Source organism: Erythrolamprus reginae, chromosome 1 (assembly GCF_031021105.1).
Source record: "Erythrolamprus reginae isolate rEryReg1 chromosome 1, rEryReg1.hap1, whole genome shotgun sequence".
In the NCBI taxonomy this organism is placed as follows: Eukaryota; Metazoa; Chordata; class Lepidosauria; order Squamata; family Dipsadidae; genus Erythrolamprus; species Erythrolamprus reginae.
The window spans coordinates 202,688,077-202,710,108 of record NC_091950.1 but is presented as its reverse complement, the minus strand read 5'-3'; the positions used below and the strand labels follow the sequence as shown (position 1 = coordinate 202,710,108).

Below are 22,032 nucleotides of genomic sequence, written 5' to 3'. Positions count from 1 at the left end.
CCGACCAAATGTTTGTATGGCTGTTGTTTGAATGGGTATGACTGATTTTTAATATAATTGAGGGTTTTAGATTGCCTCTATAGTTTTAATTTAATTGGATTTGCAATTGTATTTGTATTGTATATGTTTTTATAAGTTGTAAGCCACCCCAAGTCCTTAGAGAGGGGCGGCATATAAATCCAATAAATAAAATAAATAAAATAAAAATAAACATTTCTCACCTATGCAGTTCTTCTTTCAACTCATTAATTTCTTGGAGGAGCTCTACTTTCTTGATGGCATCTTTTTTAATTTTTGTGCTGAGACTTTCATTTTCTTTTATTATTTTTTGAATCTCGTCTTCTTTCCTGTAAAATATCAAGAGCAGAGTGAAGTTAGCCCCCTTAGGTTTTTTTACTCAAATTGTAAAACTTGTTTAAAATTAAAACTAATTGAAATATTGAAGAAACGATGAGAAAGTCAGGGTTGCTATCCAAAATTTTCTCACCTCCTCAACTTTTCTTCAAAGTCTTCACAAATTTCATTTTTTTCTTGGCAAAGTTTCTTATTTTCCTTAAGAAGTTCTTTTGTCTGAACAATCTAGAGAAGCCAAAATAGATCATAAGTCAGGAATATATTTCCGTAGCAGCCCACTTGCTACCCCTCACTACCCAATTAGTCACACTGGGCTTTCCCCCCTCTTTTTATGATATGAACTATGTCTCAGTCATGCACACTCAACAGGTTCCTTATGTACTAGATTGCTTACCTGATGGGAACGCAACTTTATGCTGGGCTAGAAAAAAAAATAGTCTTAGTTAATTTCTTTAGGAAATGTAAAACACAGTGGTTCAAAACAATTATGAATCATCTAAATTTTATTTCACTGCTATTGGTATTGTATGTGGCCAAGGAAACTAGCTAATGTAGCAAAGAAGGAACCGACCAAGAATTAGCATCAGCTCTGATAATTGCCATTCTTTCACAGAAATTACAAATAAACTAGTCTGTATAGATGTGTGTATGGATTTCATATATGCAATAGAAATATAAAGCGAACATATATACTACATAAAATATGCTGCACATGCATTATTAACCATTACCAATTGTGAAAAAATCATTTATTTTCATTTTTCTCATAATTATATTCTAAGGTGATTAGAGACACTATTTTTTCTATCAACAATTCTAAATGACTTGGGTTGATGTTAAACATTGTTTCCTCTTCAAATCTGGGGTACCAACTATATCTCTGCCATCTAATCTTTGACACATGCCTGGAAATTCACACTACTGAAAAAAAAATAACATTTTACTATTCTTCCAAAACTGAAGAAACTTCTTGGATTACGGTCTAAAAATTTTCAAAAAAAAACCAAGCAAAGAAAAAGGAAAGTCCAGTTTCTTCTCGGTTGGATGAGTTCCTGCTGTTTTCCTAACAAGATTTTTCAGAAGTGGTTTGGTGTTGCCTCCTTTCTAGGGGAAGAAAAGGTGACTGGGTCAGGGTCACCCACTTGGCTTTGTGCCTAAAGTGGGGCAAGGAATGTCGGTCTCTGCGTGCGCAGGGTGATGCCTTAACCACGATACCAAACTGGCTTTCTTGGGTTGCTAATGCAAGCTAACTATGTATTTCAAAGGTCAAAACAAAAACCTAAACGGTCAACTGAGGATAAACAGAAATCACAATTCATATTCTGTATGTCTGTCTATCTGTGTTTCTCCAACTACCTACTGTTCTTTCTATCTATATGTCTGTCTGATTGACTGTCTGTATCTATCTATCTATCTATCTATCTATCTATCTATCTATCTATCTATCTATCTATCTATCTATCTATCTATTTATCTATCTATCTATCTATCTATCTATCTATCTATCTATCTATCTATCCTGGCTATCTATCTATCCTATCTATCCCCTACCTAGCTACCTAACTACCTGCCTAAAATTTCTATATGTTCCATCACGCATTTACTGTGACAGCGTATGAACAAATGTTTTCTCTTACCTCCTTTTGGAGATGTTTCATCTTTTCTCTTGATTTTGTCAACAAATTGTTTTCCATCACAAAATCAGTAATGGAAACTAGAAGACAAAGTAGTAGGTGAGAATGCAGAACAGCCTTGACATTTTTATTTCCATAATTGGAATCTAAACTTGAGAGACAGTGTCCAGAATAGCACATAATTTTAAAATTATATTTGCCCTCTAATTCCTCTACTCTGATCCTTTAGGTAAGGTGACCAGATGTCCCACTTTTGGGCAGGACAGTCCCAATTTTTAACAATTTGTCCCACATCCTGCAGCATTTTTAAAAAGTCCTGATTATTATTTTTTTTACTTCCAACTTGACATTGCATCATGGCAGGGCAGCCTCCAGTGAACTCCAGGGCTGTTCTCTGCTTTTGAGCTTTTTTGGTTGCAGCTTGGAGAGCCTCCACAACTTAAAGAAGAACTTCCTGTGTATCTGTGGCGTTAAGGTGATCCCCCAGAGAGCGAGAAATAGCCTCAGGACCACAGCTGATGCAGCTGCCTGACACTTAAAAGGGAAGCAGGAAATAACAGCCAAAATAAGCCAAATAAGGGACTAAAACGGATGGGGATTGCGGATTTGTGGAAAGGTTCGGAGTGAGAGGTGGTAATAGTAGAATGACTTGGAGAGAGGAGCCCTTGATGCTGTCTGGTTGGATTGATTTGATTGTACAGTATTTGATTTGATCGGGAGTTCCAAGGGGCAACGCAGCAGTCATTGCATTTCATCAGGAACAGTGAGGACTTGGAAGATGGGTGAGGAGAAAGAGTTGAAGTGGCGGACGGGTGATTGGAGATCGGAAATCAGAGCTCGGAGATAGGAGACCAGCCACAGACTCCCTCCTCCTAATACCAGATTTAGACCTACTTGGGAATCATTCCGGACAAGCTGTTTGAATAGCAAAGGGCAAGGTGGTGTTTTTGCATGTACAGTATATGAAGTTTTGTGCAAGTTGAAAGAACAGAAGACTTAGAGGTGACTAGGCAAACCGGAAGCCCCACGCTGAAAATAAAGGGAGTATCACCAGCTCAGCGGGTTTATTAATTTGGATATAAACGGATTAGAACTATAAGCAACTTGATGACCAATAAGGAACATTGTTGAATTAATTTAGGATTGGGTCAGACTGATACATTAATTAGAAGACAATTGGGTTCTTAACTAACTTAATAACATTAAGAGTTCAAAACTGATCTTATTTAATAATCAATGTAAAACTGTCTAGGTATATCCTAATTCCTATTTCTCTCTTTCCTCTTCTGATATTCATTTACAATTGATTCCATATTAAATATAGAATTAATATTAATACTGATCAAACCTGATTAATCAAAATTACTTAACTATTTATTGGCTACTTTATTTAACATTGGTTTGTAAATGAACTGTTATTGATTGATTTGCTTTATTACCTACTGTAGTGATAGATTGCTTGCTTGTTATTATTATTATTAATTATTAGATCTTTAATTTTTAATTACATTAACTATTCAATATTTGAGGGGCAGAGATATTAATAGACAAACCTGACACATAGCAACTCTTTTTTGAAATAGTTTAAATAAATATAATAGAAGTATATGGTTAATTGGAGTTATATTCTGGAAATATTTAAAATATTTAATTTAAAACTGGCTTTTTGCCAGTTTTGTATTGGAATGTAGTAAAATGTCGATGTCTTCAGCGACTACATTCCAATCCATGGTAAGGATGCAGCAATCAATCAATCAAAATTATGAAAAGATGACAGAAACATGTAAGATATGAGGGGTAATATTAAAAGAGTAGAGGATATAGTAGTCAAAATGGATGGGAAAATAGAGTCTATTCAATAAACATTATCAAAGAATGAGCCAAAAATAAAAGAAATAGAAGAGAAGAGTGAAAAGATGGAGGCAAAAATGCAAGAAACAGAAACTAACAGGATGACAACTATTAAAAATATGGAAGAAGTTTTACTTAGCACGGAACTTGAAAAACCTGCTTTCTTTCTGAGGTTCCAGAACATACAGGAAAATAAAGAAGAAAATAATGGCTGAAATAGTAGCGAGCATTATATGGCATTAAATATGGCAAAGAATAAAATAATACTATGCATAACTTTTTAATGTATTATATTTGTAAATTGTACTTAAAATTAAAATATATATATTGCAATACTATTTTCGTGTTCTATGAAACTTTTTGTTGCTCCATATAGACCAAATTTTTAATCAAGAAACACCCCCGGTCAATGGTGTCCTGCTTTACCAATGTTAAAATCTGGCTACCTTTCCTTTAGGACAAGTGTTGAACACAAGTAACATAAAAAGATAAGCAAATAAATAATATTTCTGTCCTAAAAGATCTAGACGAATAGACACAATAATGAAAAATGTGACTGGTAAATTAAAATCTAAACCATAACAACATGGGCCCCTAAAGACCATACTAAAATAAGTGTTCTATGGATTTTATAAAGACAGAGCTGTAGCCAAATGCAGCTGCCTCAAGACTGCCTTGTAAACTCTGGAGATGATGCAGGAAAAGACCATCTCCCATCGGCCTATCTGCGTATCTCCTGCAGACTTCAGTGTCTGCTGAAACACATTTTCTATTTATATGTGGCTTGCCTTACCTAAAGGCAATACTTGGTAACTAAGTGAAATAAAACATTAACAGATTGTAAAAGGAAACATCAACAGTAACATGGTTTAAAAAATGTGAATCCTTCTGTGTAGGGGATGTAACCATGGACCTGCTGAACTATCATGGATCTATCATAGTACTTGGCTGTGAATGTTCCCCATGAAGAGCCTTTCAATTCAAAGAATATTTTTCTCTTTCATAGCAGAACAGACACGAAATATTCAAAACAATTTCTAGAGGTAATGTTTTTGATTTAGTGTGTGGGAAAAGTTCTCACTTTGTTCCCAAATGCCAATCTGCCAAACAAGCTGCTTTCTCACAGTACCCTTTTTGTGCGGTTGCATGAGATCACAACTGCTTTAACAAAATTTGCAATAGTGATGAGAGCTTCATATGAATCACAAGCTCAACTATTTATATATGCAGGGTTTTTTTCTCCAAAGTTTGATCAGAATGCAGGTCAACAAATAGCAGATGTCTTTTTGGTATTCTATATTTAGTCTATAATTTATCTGCCTTTAAAATGGGGATTGGCAACAGGATTAGCAACAGAATTTTATAGACATTTACCAAGAAGTCTGCCTCTCAGTTTCGATGTAAAAACTAAATACTGAATGCAAACGTGTCATTAAGGCTTGGTGCAAGATGGGAAATGACATCTCAGTGCTTTCTCTAAAAGTGGGACCCACTGGGTCATTCTTCCAAAACTGTGTCCTTACCAGGATCCTCAGGTCTTTCACGCCTTAGCACTTCAGCACATACACGCTTGAGTTTCTCGATTTTCCTTTTCATTTGTTCTTTTTCTATTGTAAAATTTTCCAATACTAGCGTTTTCCTGTAACATAATAAGGACCAGAGAGATATTAGTCCTCTTGCAATATAGAGGCGGGAGGAGTGGAGGAGCCCATATCTAGGGTGGCACAGGGCCGGAATATCCCGGTTTTGCTGGGGAAAGGCAGATATGTTGGGAGACATGGGGTAGGCGGCTCTCGGGGAACAAGAGCTCACTGCTTGAAAGCAATCCCTTGTTCTGGCCCCATGAGCTTAGCTCGGGGTACTGGCGACAAGCGAATCTCGGACCTTAGGCTCAGGCTGTTGATATTCAATGCCAGGTCAGTTGTAAATAAAGCTCCCCTCATCCAGGATTTACTCCTAGATGAGGAGGCTGACCTGACATGTGTTACTGAGATCTGGCTGGGCCCAGAAGGAGGAGTCCCTCTCTCTGAAATGTGCCCAGCTGGGTTGCAGGTGTGGCACCAGCCACGACCCCAGGGAAGGTGGGGGGATGAGTGGCTATTATAGTGAAAAAGACCTTCAGCCTACACAGGCTCGCTGCTCCTGAGATTACGGATTGTGAGTCCCTCTTTGTGAAGTTGGACCTAGGGGTTCAGTTGGGCTTGTTGCTCATGTACCTGCCTCCCAGCTGCATGTCAACAGCCCTGCCTGCGCTACTCAAGGAGGTAGCTGGGCTGGCAGTGGAGTTCCCCAAGCTTATTGTCTTGGTGGACATTAACCTGTTGCTCGGAGAATCCTCTGGATTGGTGTAGGAGTTGGACCTGACTGAAGTAATTTAGGGTGCAACTCATGAGGGGGGCATGCTCCTGACATGGTATTCCCCACAGAGCAGTTGAGCAATGATCTGAAATTAAGGGTCTTAAATATGTTGCCTTTGTCATGGTCAGATCATTTTCTGCTACGGCTTGATTTCAAGGCTTCAATCCTCCTTATTTGGACCGGGAGTCTCTACTCACAGTCGCTCATGCCTTTATCACCTTGAGATTCAACTACTGCAATGCTCTCTACATGGGGCTACCTTTGAAGAGTGTTTGGAAAATTAAAATTGTGCAAAATGTGGCCGTGCAAATGGTCATGGGCATTCCTAGACATGCCCCTCTGTCTCCAACACTACGTGGATTGCATTGATTGCTGATTGGTTTCTGGACACAATTCAAAGTGTTGGTAATGACCTATAAAGCCATACATGGCATCGGTACTTGGCGGTACTTGTGGGACCGCCTTCTGCCGCATCAATCCCAGCAATTGGTGAGGTCCCACAGAGTTGGCCTTCTCCAGGTCTCATCAACTAGACAATGTCATTTGGTGGTGCGTAGGTGAAGAGCTTTTTCTGTGGGGGCTTCTGAATCAGCTCCTCCTGGAGATTCGCTCTGCCCCCCCCCCACTTCATTTATGCCACCAGGCTTGGGGCAGTTAGATCTCAGTCCCCCTGGCCGACGAAATGTTTGTATGGCTGTTGTTTGAATGGGTATGACTGATTTTTAATATAATTGGGGTTTTTAGATTGTCTCTATAGTTTTAATTTAATTGGATTTGCTATTGTATTTCTATTGTATATGTTTTTATATGTTGTAAGCCACCCCGAGTCCTTAGAGAGGGACGGCATATAAATCCAATAAATAAAATAAATAAAATAAAAATAAACATTTCTCACCTATGCAGTTCTTCTTTCAACTCATTAATTTTGTGGAGGAGCTCTAATTTCTCCATGGCATCTTTTTTAATTTTTGTGCTGAGAGTTTCATTTTCTTTTATAATTTTTTGAATCTCGTCTTCTTTCTCCGAAGTAATTTTCCTGTAAAATATCAAGAGCAGAGTGAAGTTAGCCCCCTTAGGTTTTTTTACTCAAATTGTAAAACTTGTTTAAAATTAAAACTAATTGAAATATTGAAGAAACGATGAGAAAGTCAGGGTTGCTATCTAAAATTTTCTCACCTCCTCAACTTTTCTTCAAAGTCTTCCGAAATTTCATTTTTTTCTTTGCAAAGTTTCTTATTTTCCTCAAAAAGTTCATTATTTTTTATTTCTAATTCATTTTTTTCAGTCAGCAGTTTAGAAATTTTCATTGTCATGCTGCAAATAATGAAGACCAGAGAGAAATTAGCCCCCAGGTTTTTTTTTTTACTTGAATTATCAACCTTTTTATTCATTTTTTATTAAATACACATTAAAAATACCTTATGAAATTATGAATGTCATACAGACAGGGTGAACTTAAGAGGATTGTGCAAAGATTTGATGAACTATGTGAAGACTTACATATAATTCTGCTCCTTCACTCTGTTCAAATCAGCATCAGATCTTTGCGCTTTTGTCTGAACAATCTAGAGAAGCCAAAATAGATCATAAGTCAGGAATATATTTCCGTAGCAGCCCACTTGCTACCCCTCACTACCCAATCAGTCACACTGGGCTTTCCCCCCTCTTTTTATGATATGAACTATGTCTCGGTCATGCACACTCAACAGGTTCCTTATGTACTAGATTGCTTACCTGATGGGAACGCAACTTTATGCTGGGCTAGAAAAAAAAGTAGTCTTAGTTAATTTCTTTAGGAAATGTAAAACACAGTGGTTCAAAACAATTATGAATCATCTAAATTTTATTTCACTGCTATTGGTATTGTATGTGGCCAAAGAAGCTAGCTAATGTAGCAACGAAGGAACCGACCAAGAATTAGCATGAGCTCTGATAATTGCCATTCTTTTACAGAAATTACAAATAAACTAGTCTGTATAGATGTGTGTATGGATTTCATATATGCAATAGAAATATAAAGCGAACATATATACTACATAAAATATGCTGCACATGCATTATTAACCATTACCAATTGTGAAAAAATCATTTATTTTCATTTTTCTCATAATTATATTCTAAGGTGAGCTGCAAGTATACATTATATACCTCAGCATGTCTTTGTGCTAGAAGAGGAAGTCTCGAACTTTCTTCATCCGGAGACAAAATATCCTATTTTTAAAAAGCAAATTGACAGTGATTAGAGACACTAATTTTTCTATCAACAATTCTAAATGATATTAAACATTGTTTCCTCTTAAAATCTGGGGTACCAACTATATCTCTGCCATCTAATCTTTGACACATGCCTGGAAATTCACACTACTGAAAAAAATAACATTTTACTATTCTTCCAAAACTGAAGAAACTTCTTGGATTACGGTCTAAAAATTTTCAAAAAAACCCCAAGCAAAGAAAAAGGAAAGTCCAGTCTCTTCTCGGTTGGATGAGTTCCTGCTGTTTTCCTAACAAGATTTTTCAGATGTGGTTTGGTGTTGCCTCCTTTCTAGGGAAAGAAAAGGTGACTGGGTCAGGGTCACCCACTTGGCTTTGTGCCTAAAGTGGGGCAAGGAATGTCGGTCTCTGGGTGCGCAGGGTGATGCCTTAACCACGATACCAAACTGGCTTTCTTGGGTTGCTAATGCAAGCTAACTATGTATTTCAAAGGTCAAAACAAAAACCTAAATGGTCAACTGAGGATAAACAGAAATCACAATTCATATTCTATCTGTCTGTCTATCTGTGTTTCTCCAACTACCTACTGTTCTTTCTATCTATATGTCTGTCTGATTGACTGTCTGTCTGTCTCTCTCTCTATATATATACTATCTATCTATCCCTACCTAGCTACCTAGCTACCTGCCTAAAATTTCTATATGTTTCATCACACATTTACTGTGACAGCGTATGAACAAATGTTTTCTCTTACCTCCCTTTCGAGACGTTTCATCTTTTCTCTTAATTTTGTCAACAAATTGTTTTCCATCGCAAAATCAGTAATGGAGACTAGAAGACAAAGTAATAGGTGAGAATGCAGAACAGCCTTGACATTTTTATTTCCAAAATTGGAATCTAAACTTGAGACAGTGTCCAGAATAGCACATAATTTTAAAATTATATTTGCCCTCTAATTCCTCTACTCTGATCCTTTAGGTAAGGTGACCAGATGTCCCACTTTTGGGCAGGACAGTCCCAATTTTTAACAATTTGTCCCACATCCCGCAGCATTTTTAAAAAGTCCTGATTATTATTTTTTTACTTCCAACTTGACATCGCATCATGGCAGGGCAGCCTCCAGTGAACTCCAGGTCTGTTCTCTGCTTTTGAGCTTTTTTGGTTGCAGCTTGGAGAGCCTCCACAACTTAAAGAGGAACTTCCTGTGGCATTAAGGTGATCCCCCAGAGAGTGAGAAATACCCTCAGGACCACAGCTGATGCAGCTACCTGACACTTAAAAGGGAAGCAAGAAATAACAGCCAAAATAAGCCAAATAAGGGACTAAAACGGATGGGGATTGCAGATTTGTGGGAAGGTTCGGAGTGAGAGGTGATAATAGTAGAATGACTTGGAGAGAGGAGCCCTTGATGCTGTCTGGTTGGATTGATTTGATTGTATTTGATTTGATCGGGAGTTCCAAGGGGCAACGCAGCAGTCATTGCATTTCATCAGGAACAGTGAGGACTTGAAAGATGGGTGAGGAGAAAGAGTTGAAGTGGCGGACGGGTGATTGGAGATCGGAAATCAGAGCTCGGAGATAGGAGACCAGCCACAGACTCCCTCCTCCTAATACCAGATTTAGACCTACTTGGGAATCATTCCGGACGAGCTGTTTGAATAGCAAAGGGCAAGGTGGTGTTTTTGAATGTATATGAAGTTTTGTGCAAGTTGAAAGAACAGAAGACTTAGAGGTGACTAGGCAAACTGGAAGCCCCATGCTGAAAATAAAGGGAGTATCACCTGCTCAGTGGGTTTATTAATTTGGATATAAACGGATTAGAACTATAAGCAACTTGACGATCAATAAGGAACATTGTTGAATTAATTTAGGATTGGGTCAGACTGATACATTAATTAGAAGACAATTGGGTTCTTAACTAACTTAATAACATTAAGAGTTCAAAACTGATCTTATTTAATAATCAATGTAAAACTGTCTAGGTATATCCTAATTCCTATTTCTCTCTTTCCTCTTCTGAAATTCATTTACAATTGATTCCATATTAAATATAGAATTAATATTAATACTGATCAAACCTGATTAATCAAAATTACTTAACTATTTATTGGCTACTTTATTTAACATTGCTTTGTAAATGAACTGTCATTGATTGATTTACTTTATTACCTACTATAGTGATAGATTGCTTGCTTCTTATTATTATTAATTATTAGATCTTTAATTTTTAATTACATTAACTATTCAATATTTGAGAGGCAGAGATATTAATAGACAAACCTGACACATAGCAACTCTTTTTTTAAATAGTTTAAATAAATATAATAGAAGTATATGGTTAATTGGAGTTATATTCTGGAAATATTTAAAATATTTAATTTAAAACTGGCTTTTTGCCAGTTTTGTATTGGAATGTAGTAAAATGTTGATGTCTTCAGCGACTACATTCCAATCCATGGTAAGGATGCAGCAATCAATCAATCAAAATTATGAAAAGATGACAGAAAACATGGAAGATATGAGGGGTAATATTAAAAGAGTAGAGGATAGAGTAGTCAAAATGGATGGGAAAATAGAGTCTATTCAATAAACATTATCAAAGAATGAGCCAAAAATAAAAGAAATAGAAGAGAAGAGTGAAAAGATGGAGGCAAAAATGCAAGAAACAGAAACTAACAGGATGACAACTATTAAAAATATGGAAGAAGTTTTACTTAGCACGGAACTTGAAAAACCTGCTTTCTTTCTGAGGTTCCAGAACATACAGGAAAATAAAGAAGAAAATAATGGCTGAAATAGTAGCGAGCATTATATGGCATTAAATATGGCAAAGAATAAAATAATACTATGCATAACTTTTTAATGTATTATATTTGTAAATTGTACTTAAAATTAAAATATATATATTGCAATACTATTTTCGTGTTCTATGAAACTTTTTGTTGCTCCATATAGACCAAATTTTTAATCAAGAAACACCCCCGGTCAATGGTGTCCTGCTTTACCAATGTTAAAATCTGGCTACCTTTCCTTTAGGACAAGTGTTGAACATAAGTAACATAAAAAGATAAGCAAATAAATAATATTTCTGTCCTAAAAGATCTAGACGAATAGACACAATAATGAAAAATGTGACTGGTAAATTAAAATCTAAACCATAACAACATGGGCCCCTAAAGACCATACTAAAATAAGTGTTCTATGGATTTTATAAAGACAGAGCTGTAGCCAAATGCAGCTGCCTCAAGACTGCCTTGTAAACTCTGGAGATGATGCAGGAAAAGACCATCTCCCATCGGCCTATCTGCGTATCTCCTGCAGACTTCAGTGTCTGCTGAAACACATTTTCTATTTATATGTGGCTTGCCTTACCTAAAGGCAATACTTGGTAACTAAGTGAAATAAAACATTAACAGATTGTAAAAGGAAACATCAACAGTAACATGGTTTAAAAAATGTGAATCCTTCTGTGTAGGGGATGTAACCATGGACCTGCTGAACTATCATGGATCTATCATAGTACTTGGCTGTGAATGTTCCCCATGAAGAGCCTTTCAATTCAAAGAATATTTTTCTCTTTCATAGCAGAACAGACACGAAATATTCAAAACAATTTCTAGAGGTAATGTTTTTGATTTAGTGTGTGGGAAAAGTTCTCACTTTGTTCCCAAATGCCAATCTGCCAAAGTAGGCCAACAAGCTGCTTTCTCACAGTACCCTTTTTGTGAGGTTGCGTGACATCACAATTGCCTTAACAAAATTTGCAATAGTGATGAGAGCTTCATATGAATCACAAGCTCAACTATTTATATATGCAGCTTTTTCTCTCCAAAGTTTGATCAGAATGCAGGTCAACAAATAGCAGATGTCTTTTTGGTATTCTATATTTAGTCTATAATTTATCTGCCTTTAAAATGGGGATTGGCAACAGGATTAGCAACAGAATTTTATACACATTCACCAAGAAGTCTGCCTCTCAGTTTCGATGTACAAACTAAATGCTGAATGCAAACGTGTCATCAAGGCTTGGTGCAAGATGGGAAATGACATCTCAGTGCTTTCTCTAAAAGTGGGACCCACTGGGTCATTCTTCCAAAACTGTGTCCTTACCAGGATCCTCAGGTCTTTCATGCCTTAGCACTTCAGCAATTCCACACTTCAGATCCTCAGCACGTCCACCCCTCCACCCCTCCACCCGTCCACCCGTCCACCCGTCCACCCGTCCACCCCTCCGCCCCTCCGCCCCTCCGCTCCTCCGCCCCTCCGCCCCTCCGCTCCTCCGCCCCTCCACCCCTCCGCCCCTCCGCCCCTCCGCCCCTCCGCCCCTCCGCCCCTCCGCTCCTACGCTCCTCCGCTCCTCCATCCCTCCACTCCTCCACTCCTCCACTCCTCCACTCCTCCACTCCTCCACTCCTCCACTCCTCCACTCCTCCACTCCTCCACTCCTCCACTCCTCCACTCCTCCACTCCTCCACTCCTCCACTCCTCCACTCCTCCACTCCTCCACTCCTCCACTCCTCCACTCCTCCACTCCTCCACTCCTCTCCTCCACTCAACTCAACTCAACTCAACTCAACTCCTCAACTACTCAACGCCTCCACTCCTCCACTCCTCAACTAAACACCCTCAGCACAAGGATTGGGATCTTGGATATATATATGTATGTAGCAGTCAATTATCACAATGAGTGTTTCATGACTTATCCTATTAAGGCAAACCTTTGTCCTAGAATCGCCATGGCTCCTCATATACATGATAACCTCATCTGCTTTTTGGCTGAGAGTCCCACCTCTGAAATGGTTTCAGCAGTTTTGATTCTGATGGGGGATCCGAATTTAGCCTATTTCTAAAATACCAGCTCAATTAATTTTTAAAATTAATTTTATCCCCCGTTTACAATTAAAATTATCCTTCCTTCTTTCCTCTTTCATTTCCTCCTCTCCCTACTTTCCTCCTCTTCTCCTCTCCTTTTCTCCAGTTCTCGGTGCCACAGGTTCTGTCATCTTATTTTTTGCTTCTGTGCATGCGCGTAAGCTGGTTTTTTTAGCACTGTGCATGCGTGTGTGAAGCGCCCGCACAGCAAGGAGTGAACTAGCATCAAAAAAACTCAGAACCCGCCCCCGGGATTGCAGGATGCTGTAACTCTCATAATTGTGCGCCAAGCACCCAATTGTAATTTCATTGCAAGAACACTGCAATGACTGCTACCTTGAGGACCAGTCATAAATCCTCTTATTCATTATAACCCTAAACTGTTAATAAATAAATGGTCATTAAATGAGGACTGCATTTAGAGGGAAAGGTTTGGCTACTGAGTGCGATGAGAACAGTATAGGATGGAAATAAGCGCGATAATAAATGGAAAGGCTAGTAAATTTTTCTTTTGGGGGGGTGTAATTTTTAAATTTAAATTTTCCTTCTCTAATCATGTGTATAGAAAAAAAGATACCATTAATTTTAAGTTACATTGTAGTATATCATTTTTGCAATTTCGGTATACATAGATTAACCAATGCCACCTCCTTACCATTTGACAGCTGAACAAAAAATAATTATTCCAATTACTTATATGATAAGAAAGAAAGAAAACTGTTAGCCAATATACATTTTAGCCTGTTACTATTCTTAATCACATCAAATTAATTAGATCATAATGTTTCAATTTTCACAAAATCTCCTCCATATCAATTTTCATGTATAATTTAAACCTTCTTCCATAGCAAATTTTTCAACATTGAGGGAATAATGTCGTGTTTGATTGGCAACATGAATGGATGTGTATTTTTGAATGCAAATCATGCCATGTTGTTGGCTGAGGAGAAAATAAGTATGCATAATTATAATAATAATATAATATTATAATAATAGTTCCTTTACAAACATCTGTGTTTGAATTTCTCTTTTTGGACTTAATTGGGGGTTCGCAACGAGAAGCCCGGCAGAAGACATAATAATATGCTTTCGTCCAAGTTGAAGTGAGAGTTGGGGCTGGTTAGGTCTCACAGAGTTTGCTTTCTCCATGTCCCGTCAGCTAGGCAATGCCGCCTGGCAGGGCCTATTAGACGAGCCTTCTCTGGCATCCCTGGCTCTCTGGAATCAACTCCTTCCAGGAATTCGTACTGCCCCCACCCTCCTGGCCTTCCGCAAGGCTTTAAAACCTCACCTTTGAGTGTGATGCCTTGCTCCGGCCAACGGATTGGAATCTACATGGGATGAGTGTGGATTCTTGTTTTAATGTATTGGGGGTTTAGATCTGATTTTTAAATTTAGATTTCTTATGCATTGTATTTTTGTACCTATTTTGTTGTGAGCCACCCTGAGTCTGCAGAGAAGGGCAAAAATAAATAAGTAAGTAGGCCAGTCAGAGACATAGAAGTAAGTTGAAGTCATTGAGAATTGGGTACATCAAAAAACTATAGTAAAACATGAAGAACAAAAGTGAAGACTTCTTGTAGTGTGAATGGATTTTGAATATGAAAGTAAATGACCAATATGAAACTGTAATGAGGTAACATGACATCAGTCCCTCAGGACAGAACAGGAAACTAGCCCCAGCCCCAGCCCTAGAGCTCCTGCCCAGCCCTAGCCCTAGCCCTAGCCTAGCTTCAGATGGCCAACGCACACACACGCACTGGAGCTGACATAGGGCAATGTCTTGTGTACCCTCTGATATGGTTCTACGTGCCACCACACGTTTAAAAAGTGTCCGCTTTCCTGGGCAGCCGGCTTTGCTGGCTGGAGAAGTGAGTGATCTGGGACTGCGTGGCTTTGCGCCACTTCAAACGTTTCTGCACAGAGGGTTTTTAATGGCTGCGCGGGCGCGCACCCGCACAGCTTATAGGTAACAGTGCCTGCCAACTTGGTAAAAAGCGACTAAAATCGTCTGTTTAGTTTCTAGAAAAAGAGTGAAATGAGATGGAGGTGATGTCATGAGAATGTATCCCTTAAACAAGAATGTTTTGCTGCAGCTGACGGAACATGACACTGAATTCTGTGTCAGAAATGGATATTTTGCAACCAGACTGTTTTTCAAATGTCAACCTCGTGTCCCCACCCACAAAATGTGGTTACATTCGAATAAGCAGGTAGCCATGGCCTGCCCTACTTCCCCAACATGAAGTCAGTGTGGGATGTGATGGGCATGTGGACATAATCAGGGCCAGATTGCGATTATTAAAGCTACCGGAGTGCTGCACACGCAGCTTTGGTTCTCTTGCATGCGGTGTGCATGTCCCAGCGTGTTTCCCCCCCTGCAAAATACTGTATCCAGATGGTTCAGTTCCAAGTGGGGAGAAAGACACTGGAAACATGGAGGCTGATTGGAAAGATGGTTTATTGGTGAACAGGACCACATGGGTTTGAGGTCCTGGGCAACATATGGAGGAGAGAGATTGAGGTATTTATACCCTCTCTTGGGCCTGGCCCTTAAGCTTCCTGTTCCTGTGCAAGAAATGTATTCTGTTGGCTTGTCAGACTCCCAGGTTATGCAGCAGTTAACTTTGTAAGTTATCTGAGTCTCAGGCTTGGTTGAAGCTTGCTAATGAAATGAAAGGGCTTGTCCTATTACGGCTGAATGATTTTGCCCTTGGTTAGATCTTTTGTGAGGGCTAATCGCATCACTGAGGCTGAAGGTCTTTTGTCTTGTAGATAGGCTGGTCCAGTCCTGCTGGGGCTATTAAGAAAGGTGGGGGCTGTTTTCCAAGAGCATGTTTCTCCGTTAGGGAAATATAATATTCTACCTTTTAAATATTTCTCCAAATATTTCATTCTTCTAAGACAGGGTTGGGTGCTAGCTTTCCATAGGATCACTAAACAAACTGTAACAAGTTGAGGATTACCTGTAATAACGTTCACCTATCTCCAGTGATGGGCTCCTACGGGTATGGTCAGGTACTCAGTACCGGTAGCAAAATTTTGATTTTTTTTTTCTTTTTTCCCTTCTGGGCTCTGGGTATGTTTTTCCTGTCACAATAAATTAGGTTGAATATGTATAATTTTAGAAGAGCTGTGTGTGCATGTGTGTACATACACTTTATGTAGTAGATAATCAGGGGTGGGCTACTGCCCGGATGGGGGGTGGGATGCAGTGGGGTAGCGAAAATGGAACTCCACCCCAGAACACCCAATTTGCACTGAAAGATGTTGAAATGCATAAGCCAAGCCCACAGTGTGGTAGTAAAAATTTTGATAACCCCTCACTGCATCTATCTCCTTCCCACTGAAGTACTAGCTAGGAAGAGAAACTTTGGGATTCCTACAGATGTGGAAGAAGGACATAACAATGCACGCCATTTAGATTTATTAGTTATTAAAATTCTACTGTACAATTTGTCATTTTGTGTGTGTGTGAGAGAGAGACAGTGAGAAAGAAAGAGACAGACAGAGACAGAGAAGGGGAGGGGAACATTAGAGTTAGCCTAACCTCCAACACCTATACTAGACCAGAGGTTTCCAACCTTGGCAACTTTAAGACTTGCGGACTTCAACTCCCAGAGTTGAAATTGACTGAGAAGTTCTAGGAGTTGATGTCCACAAGTCTTAAAAGTTGCCAAGGTTGGAGACCCTGTACTCAGGGATGGGTTGCCACTGCGCATCAATAGCAGCCACCAAATTGTGCAACCTGCAGGCAACCACTCTGGTGCCAGTCCTATGGGCTACCACCATCTTTTTTCTTTAATTGTTTGCATTTTTTTTTGCTTCGTGCAGACAAGCAAAACCTTGTGAGGAGAGGCACATGCGTGCAAGATTTTGGTGATTTTTTGCATCTAAAAATCACCAAAAACACACATACACGTGTTCCCTTGCAAGATTTCAGCACATTTTTTGCTTCCTGCCCATGCGCGGAAGCCAAATCATGCTGGGGATGCACATGCACAATGAGATAATCCAAGCTGCGTGCACACCCCACCGGTAATAGCCGGTAGTAGCAATCCTCCCTAGCCTGTACTACACTACAGAATCCAGACATCCCTAATAAAACCCACACCAATGCCCACACACACCCCAGGACCAGTCTACCAGCTGTGCCAGCAAGGGAAAATTCACTGCTCCTTCCTCAGGGGGAGGGGCATATTTTCGCACCTCAGTGGGGACTAACGCAGCAGCAGACTCTCCACCCCCCACACCACCCAATTAACAAAGAGGAAATCCAGAAAGACTGTTTGATTCCGCTCTACCCCAGGACTGGCTGAAAGTCATGACAATTCCTGTGCGCAACGTCCAGGGGGCGCTCCACACATCCGAGGAGTTCAAAGCAGGGAGAGGAAGGGGTCAAGTCATCCTGCCATGCTTCCCATCAGGGATTGAGCTCCGGGCCAATTTGCATTGCATATTCCTCACAGAGACACACCCACGCTCCAGCCAACGGGAAGTCTTCTTATATCATGCGCAGAACGCCCAGAAGAAGCCAACCTTCTCGGTAGCGTCAGAGGACTAATGGAACATGCGCAAGAGAACGTTTCCCATAGTAATTCCTGGGGAGCGTGGGCGGCAACGTTTCCTTTAATCTCCCCTCCGATTTGCAGGATAGGCTGCAGTAGCAGGCAGGGACCACTAGGTGGCGGCTGCTGTGCAGCATCCCAAGGAAAGAGATTCCTCCTGTTAGCAGGCTACAATGGGGGGCGGGGACAGGACACTCGGAATGAGTCGGGATCTTTAGAAAGGGGCCGCAGTCCAGGTGAGGTTTGCTAGGGTGGGAGTCTTCTCCCCTCCTAGCCACAATCTCCTGTAAGTGCAGTAATTTCTTTCCTTTAAGGCAGGGGTCTTCAAACTTGGCAGCTTTAAGACTTGTGGACTTCAACTCCCAGAACTCTCCAGCCACCATATCTGACATAGCATAGCTGACTCTGGGAGTTGAAGTCCACAAGTCTTAAAGTTGCTAAGTTTAAAGAGCCCTCCTTTAAGGCTTCTTTTCCACTTGATCCAGTGATTTTGGGAAAAATTGGGAGCTCAGGATGGAATCTTGTCTTTAAGATATCTTCCCAGCATGCCAAGCAAGTGTCGGAGTGCCCCGGTCTTCCCCATGGACAATCAGTGGCCTGGATGATTTCTCTGTAGGAAAGACACTGCTGGCAATGCTGCTAGGAGCTCCCTGGTGGAAACCAGGAGTGAGAGGTTGAGGGATCCCTCGTGAAAGTGAGTGGGATTCAGAGATACCAAGTTTGAGTTCGGCTCTGCCCCGACTTCTGATGGCCTATCAGCTGGAAGGTGAGGTGGCTGTGTCAATCTAGTCAAAGGCACATCCTGGATGGATCTTGTGGCACTCAGTAGTTTGAAGGCAGATTCTTACCAAAAGGCCCCAAAAAGGTCCATTTCTGCCTTGTTCCATTGGGCGGATTCTCTCCAACCCCTGAGCTAAAACAGAATTCATCTCATTGGGGACCTCAATTTAGACCTGCAAGAGGGCTGCTTTCTTGGTCTTAAAGAGCCAGCCAGGTGGGGCTAGATCTCACGCAGTTGGGACATCCCTTCTCCACCAGAGACCCTGGAGGAAAAGTTAGTCCTACCCAAAACAATGGCAATTAATCCTGTGCACAGAGCAGATGGGCGGGGCCCCAAAAATGTGCTGGCGATTATGCTGGGCATTTTCAGATCAGGATAAATCTGGAAAAATTTCCCCTTTTTTTCAAAGGAAAGTCAAATTAACTTTAACTGTAGCAAGGAATGTGTTTGTCAGGATGCCAGTTACCTTATGTAGGAAGAAGGACAACTGCATCTGATCCCATCCCTCAAAACAACATTTCATCTGGAAGGTTTTTCTAAAAAGATCAGTAGGATCCATTTAAAAGCTGACAGGATTTCATCCCACAATTGAAATTTTCCTACCTACCTGCATGGGGAAAAGAGCTCAAGCAGGTCAAAGGAATTCCTGATTGTGGGAACACGGGAACTAGTGTCTTGGAATGTGCGTGCGAAAAGCTATGAACTGGACCAACAACAAAGTATTCTTAGTTAAAAATAATGGTAACTGCTTTGATGTCAGGAAATTCTCATTCCTAAAGTATATATCTATAGGTGGGCAGTGGGAGTTGAATGAGGCTATCTACTAGATTTATAGATGTAAAATTATAATGAGCTATAATTCTTTTTTTTTCTAAAATAAGGATAATGTGAGATTTTTCTGAATTTTCTAAGTTAAGGAGAACCTAATACAAAATTCTGGACCAGGAAGTTTATGGTGGCTATCTAAAAATTTCTCACCTCCATTTCAATTCATAATAGTCTCGGCAGAGCTGCTCATTTTTATCCATTAAGTCAATGTTTTGGAACGTGATTTTCTCCATTTTCATTTCTTCTTTTTCTCTTGTTAATTTTTCAATTACTGACGTTTTCCTGTAAAATATAAGGACCAGAGAGATATTAGCCCTCTTGCAATGTAGAGGTGGGAGGAGTGGAGGAGCCCATATCTAGGGTGGCACAGGGCCGGAATATCCCGGTTATGCTGGGGAGAGGCAGATATGATGGGAGACATGGGGTAGGCTGCTCTCGGGGAACAAGAGCTCGCTGCTTGAAAGCGATCCCTTGTTCCGGCCCCATGAGCTTAGCCCGGGGTACTGGCAACAAGCGAATCTCAGACCCTAGGCTCAGGCAGTTGATACTCAATGCCAGGTCGGTTGTAAATAAAGCTCTCCTCATCCAGGATTTACTCCTAGATGAGGAGGCTGACCTGACATGTGTGACTGAGATCTGGCTGGGCCCAGAAGGAGGAGTCCCTCTCTCTGAAATGTGCCCAGCTGGGTTGCAGGTGTGGCACCAGCCATGACCCCAGGGAAGGTGGGGGGGATGAGTGGCTATTATAGCGAAAAAGACCTTCAGCCTACGCAGGCTCGCTGCTTCTGAGATTACGGGTTGTGAGGCCCTCTTTGTGAAGTTGGACCTAGGGGTTCAGGTGGGCTTGTTGCTCATGTACCTGCCTCCCAGCTGCGTGTCAACAGCCCTGCCTGCACTACTCGAGGAGGTAGCTGGGCTGGCAGTGGAGTTCCCCAAGCTTATTGTCTTGGTGGACATTAACCTGTTGCTCAGAGAATCCTCTGGATTGGTGCAGGAGTTTATGGCCACCATGGCAACCATGGACCTGACCGAAGTAATTTAGGGTGCAACTCATGAGGGGGGCATGCTCCTGACATGGTATTCCCCACAGAGGAGTTGAGCAATGATCTGAAATTAAGGGTCTTAAATATTTTGCATTTGTCATTTTCTGCTACGGCTTGATTTCAAGGCTTCAATCCTCCTCTGCAGGGAGATGGAACTGATTAGGTGATTCCTTCCCAGGCGCCTGATGGACTCAGAGGGCTTTCAGAGGATACTTTCATCTGCTGGTCCATTACTCTGGGGGGGAAGAAACCATCTTTCAGCTGTGGCAAGGGGCACGTTTGCCTGGTGCACCAGTTGTGGCCTTATTTGGACCGTGAGTCTCTACTCACAGTCGCTCATGCCTTTATCACCTTGAGATTCAACTACTGCAATGCTCTCTACATGGGGCTACCTTTGAAGAGTGGTTGGAAAATTAAAATTGTGCAAAATGCGGCCGTGCAAACGGTCATGGGCATTCCTAGACATGCCCCTCTTTCTCCAACACTACATGGATTGCATTGGTTGCTGATTGGTTTCTGGACACAATTCAAAGAGTTGGTAATGACCTATAAAGCCATACATGGCATCGATACTTGGCGGTACTTGTGGGACCACCTTCTGCCGCATCAATCCCAGCAATTGGTGAGGTCCCACAGAGTTGGCCTTCTCCAGGTCCCATCAACTAGACAATATCGTTTGGTGGTGCGTAGGTGAAGAGCCTTTTCTGTGGGGGCTTCTGAATCAGCTCCCCCTGGAGATTCGCTCTGCCCCCCCCCCCACTTCATTTATGCCACCAGGCTTGGGGCAGTTAGATCTCAGTCCCCCTGGCCGACCAAATGTTTGTATGGCTGTTGTTTGAATGGGTATGACTGATTTTTAACATAATTGGGGTTTTTATATTGTCTGTATAGTTTTAATTTAATTGTATTTGCTATTGTATTTGTATTGCATTTGTTTTTATATGTTGTAAGCCACCCTGAGTTCTTGGAGATGGGCGGCATATAAATCCAATTAATAAAATAAATAAAATAAAAATAAACATTTCTCACCTATACAGTTCTTCTTTCAATTCATTATTTTCGTGGAGGAGCTCTACTTTCTCGATGGCATATTTTTTAATTTTTGAGCTGAGACTTTCATTTTGTTTTATAATTTTTTCAATCTCCTCTTATTTCTCTGAAGTAATTTTCCTGTAAAATATCAAGAGCAGAGTGAAGTTAGCCCCGTTAGGTTTTTTAATTCAAATTGTAAAACTTGTTTAAAATTAAAACTAATTGAAATATTGAAGAAACGACGAGAAAGTCAGGGTTGAGTCCCGTTTTCCAAAGAGAGAAAGAAAGGCAAATGGAGAGGAAGGAGGACAGAGAGTCCCATTTTCAAGAGGGGAGGAAAAAGAGAAAGAGAGAAGGCAAATTGAGAGGAAGGAGGATGGATGGATGGATGGATGGATGGATGGATGGATAGGAATTCTTTCCCCTCTCAGCGAGGGGGCTGCAGGAGAGGTGGGACGGGCATTCTCACTGCAGAGACCGGCGAAGGTGATTTTTAA

The 22,032-nt window shown here is 40.6% G+C and overlaps 1 protein-coding gene and 1 long non-coding RNA gene across 2 annotated transcripts; both read right to left on the bottom strand.

The window, feature by feature from the left end:
- Positions 1-525: 525 nt before the first annotated feature.
- LOC139160026 (uncharacterized) lies at positions 526-2,011 on the bottom strand. The gene is made up of 3 exons (XR_011557872.1): positions 1,992-2,011; positions 749-775; positions 526-579 (listed from the first exon to the last, which is right to left on the bottom strand). It is a non-coding gene; the product is annotated as an uncharacterized lncRNA (long non-coding RNA).
- A 3,325-nt stretch (positions 2,012-5,336) lies between these two features.
- LOC139169741 (uncharacterized protein MCAP_0864-like) lies at positions 5,337-19,649 on the bottom strand. Its single transcript, XM_070756333.1, has 8 exons — positions 19,611-19,649; positions 9,166-9,242; positions 8,346-8,408; positions 7,932-7,958; positions 7,698-7,762; positions 7,374-7,511; positions 7,093-7,233; positions 5,337-5,478 (listed from the first exon to the last, which is right to left on the bottom strand). The coding sequence occupies exons 2-8, from the start codon at positions 9,220-9,222 to the stop codon at positions 5,337-5,339; spliced, it is 633 nt and encodes a 210-aa protein (XP_070612434.1). The 5' UTR covers positions 9,223-9,242; positions 19,611-19,649.
- Positions 19,650-22,032: the final 2,383 nt, after the last annotated feature.

Excerpts from the sequence above, each read along its gene's own strand:
- LOC139169741 (XM_070756333.1), bottom strand. The coding sequence starts at position 9,222 with ATGGAAAACAATTTGTTGACAAAATTAAGAGAAAAGATGAAACGTCTC. Across the intron at positions 7,959-8,345 it reads TAGCACAAAGACATGCTGAG|CCCAGCATAAAGTTGCGTTC; the intron begins GTATATAATGTA and ends TTTTTTTTCTAG. Across the intron at positions 7,512-7,697 it reads GTGAAGGAGCAGAATTATAT|CATGACAATGAAAATTTCTA; the intron begins GTAAGTCTTCAC and ends CATTATTTGCAG.